Source organism: Montipora capricornis, chromosome 3 (genome assembly GCF_036669925.1).
Source record: "Montipora capricornis isolate CH-2021 chromosome 3, ASM3666992v2, whole genome shotgun sequence".
NCBI classification, from domain to species: domain Eukaryota; kingdom Metazoa; phylum Cnidaria; class Anthozoa; order Scleractinia; family Acroporidae; genus Montipora; species Montipora capricornis.
In genome coordinates, this window is record NC_090885.1 from 68,780,968 (window position 1) to 68,783,467 (window position 2,500).

General features: G+C 36.9%; 1 protein-coding gene across 3 annotated transcripts in view; it reads right to left on the reverse strand.

Moving 5' to 3' along the window:
* Positions 1–2,500, reverse strand: part of LOC138043839 (transcription factor IIIB 90 kDa subunit-like) — a 17,278-nt gene that overhangs the window by 14,544 nt on the left and 234 nt on the right. For all 3 annotated transcript variants that reach the window (XM_068890321.1, XM_068890322.1, XM_068890320.1), the window contains exons 1-3: positions 2,429–2,500; positions 523–603; positions 1–133 (exon numbers count right to left, since the gene is read on the reverse strand). The exon at positions 1–133 is cut by the window's left edge and continues 41 nt beyond it; the exon at positions 2,429–2,500 is cut by the window's right edge and continues 234 nt beyond it. In XM_068890321.1, coding sequence (XP_068746422.1) covers positions 1–133; positions 523–603; positions 2,429–2,500 — 286 coding nt within the window. The remainder of the gene's footprint in view (positions 134–522; positions 604–2,428) is intronic.

Below are 2,500 nucleotides of genomic sequence, written 5' to 3' on the forward strand. Positions count from 1 at the left end.
GCTACCACATGATTGGTCCTTCTGCCTCTGGTAAGGCGTTTATTCACTGCTAACTTGTAGAAGTTATAAGCTGTATCAATGCAGTGCTGATTCATTTGCAACTGGTGCCCAACCATGTTTATCCTTCTCTTTCCTGTTAAAGAATAGAAATCCTCAAAGTTCAGAAACTCACTGGAAATGGAAGTTCAATACTCTTAACAGCTCACTCCTCAGGTAGAGAGCAGGTTTTTGGGGATTAAAAACAATTCAGCATTTCAACAAAGGCACAGAATAGATACCCTTACATATTGTGCTAACCCAAACCCTAACCCTCACTCATTCTGCCTTTAAGGCTTTTTTACGTTAGACAATGACAGTCCAATGAGTGCTGGTATGCAGTATACAGTTGTCACGTGAACCAAGGTTCACAGGACAGCTTCCATCTTATGTACAATCATGTATCCTGTAGCTGAAAAACATCAAATTGACATTCAATTCAACTCAATGATACACTGTATATCACAAGCAAACAGTTTTATTTACCATTCTCAAGAGTCACTGCCCTGGACTCTTGCCCAAGACCATGACGAAACCCAGATCCCAGTCCAACTCCTGCTTTGTTTCCTAGTCAAATTAACAAGAACTAACTTAAAAAGATTAAAATCAAACTTTTGCATAATTACTCTTGTTTATTCCAAGTGCTACTGCTGTAACTTTGACAAAAAAAGAAACATGTCTATTTTAACTTGAATTTTCCTACATGTACATGATGGTCTGCCATTACTAACTCTAAAATCTTGAGAGAGCTGCATCAAGGAGAAAATGACATCAAAGACTCACTTGTTTATTAAAGAATGCAATGCACATGTACGTGGCTGAATTAATAATTATGTAGCAAGGGAGTTTAGGGCTTTCAGACTTTTAAACTAGTGCTTTGCATACACAGTATAATAAGCTGCAGGCAGAAATTCTAAGCCAGTGAGTAAATGATATCACTTTTCCCTAGATTCAACCCTCTGAGGTCCAATTGACCACTTTTTAATGTGATTAATGGTGGACAGTAAAGGCTAAAACTTACACTCACAGTAAACAGCCTTTGGATAAAATCAAAGCTCAAAATTTTGCCAGTTAGGTGTTAAGCAAACATAAGTTTTCAAAATCTGAAGGAAAAAAGGAAGTAATTTTTGATCATAGTAGCACTTTCAAACAAATTTGGAAAAGTTACTGCTTTGATTTTTAACAAGATGTAGAAAGCATCTACACTCTAAATTGAACTGGTCAACAATAATAATGTTACTTGCTCCTTTTCTTAGAGAATCATTTTATTGTTTATTTAGTACATGTATTTATACTCTTATAATAATTATCCTGGATTTTAGTTTACTATTAAGTATCTAGCTTGACAAATGAAATTCTCTACTTTTAGGTTTTTAACTCATTCATCAAAAGAAATGATACATGTAGATTGTCGTGAAAAGTGGGATTTTTACCAGTGTGAACATGGCACGAATACAAATCTGTATGGAAATAGAAACAGAGGTGATGTCATAAAATGGAGGTGTTAACAATCCACTAGTCAGATACTGCGTTCAGTAAAGGGCCAAGTTATTACATGTAAGGTTTACCAAACCATTCGGTTAGAGTTAGGGTAATTGCTTTGTTCAGCATTATTACATTTCTCTTAAAACATACACAATCACCAAAGCAACCTAGAATCGTACTAGGAAATGTCATAGAGCCGAAGTTTCAAACAGGTTACATAACAAATTGTTTTACAATACTGCCCTAAAAGACCAGACAAGGCTTTCTACAGAGGGCTGGTTTTGAATGTGTGAATGAATTGGCTTTCAGTACTGAGTAGCCTTTGACTTCAATGATTCCAAGTTGTACGAGCATTGAGTTGTATTATTTTTATTGATATTGTTCCTAGAGGGCCACAGGTTACATTGCACTTTAGTCTTACAAATATATTAAATGAACAACCTCGTGCAAGTTGACCTAAGTGTACCTACTGACATTACAAAAACCACTTGACTCTGAAGACGGCTTCCGCTCAGGTTGTTGAAACATCAGTCAATGTCATCTCAAACGGTCCTTCTCAGGAATGCACTCACACGGATGATCGTACCTTACTTAATTATGAATCAAAGTTATGATCGCAAATTTGGCGAAATAAACACAAAAGAAAGATGGGTGTCGCAAGCGTGATGATACAGTGGCTCAAATGAAAACGCAACAGCTTCTTTCCGACTGTTTTTATCTTCCTTTGATTATAATTGGGTGAAACTACCGATAATGGCACAGAAAAACAAGAAACGAGCTTTCTGGCACTATGAGTGTGTTTTTGGAAAATGGACACAACTTAAGTCATTTTTAACATGCACAGCAGCACGACAAGAAACCAACAGCTGGACTGGAAACACTCCCTGTTCACAAAATAACTTCTTACCCTCTGCCGAAACGAACTGACCGATGGCACTAGCTCCACCAAGGCTGTTCTCTTGGAACTGAACTTCAGAGA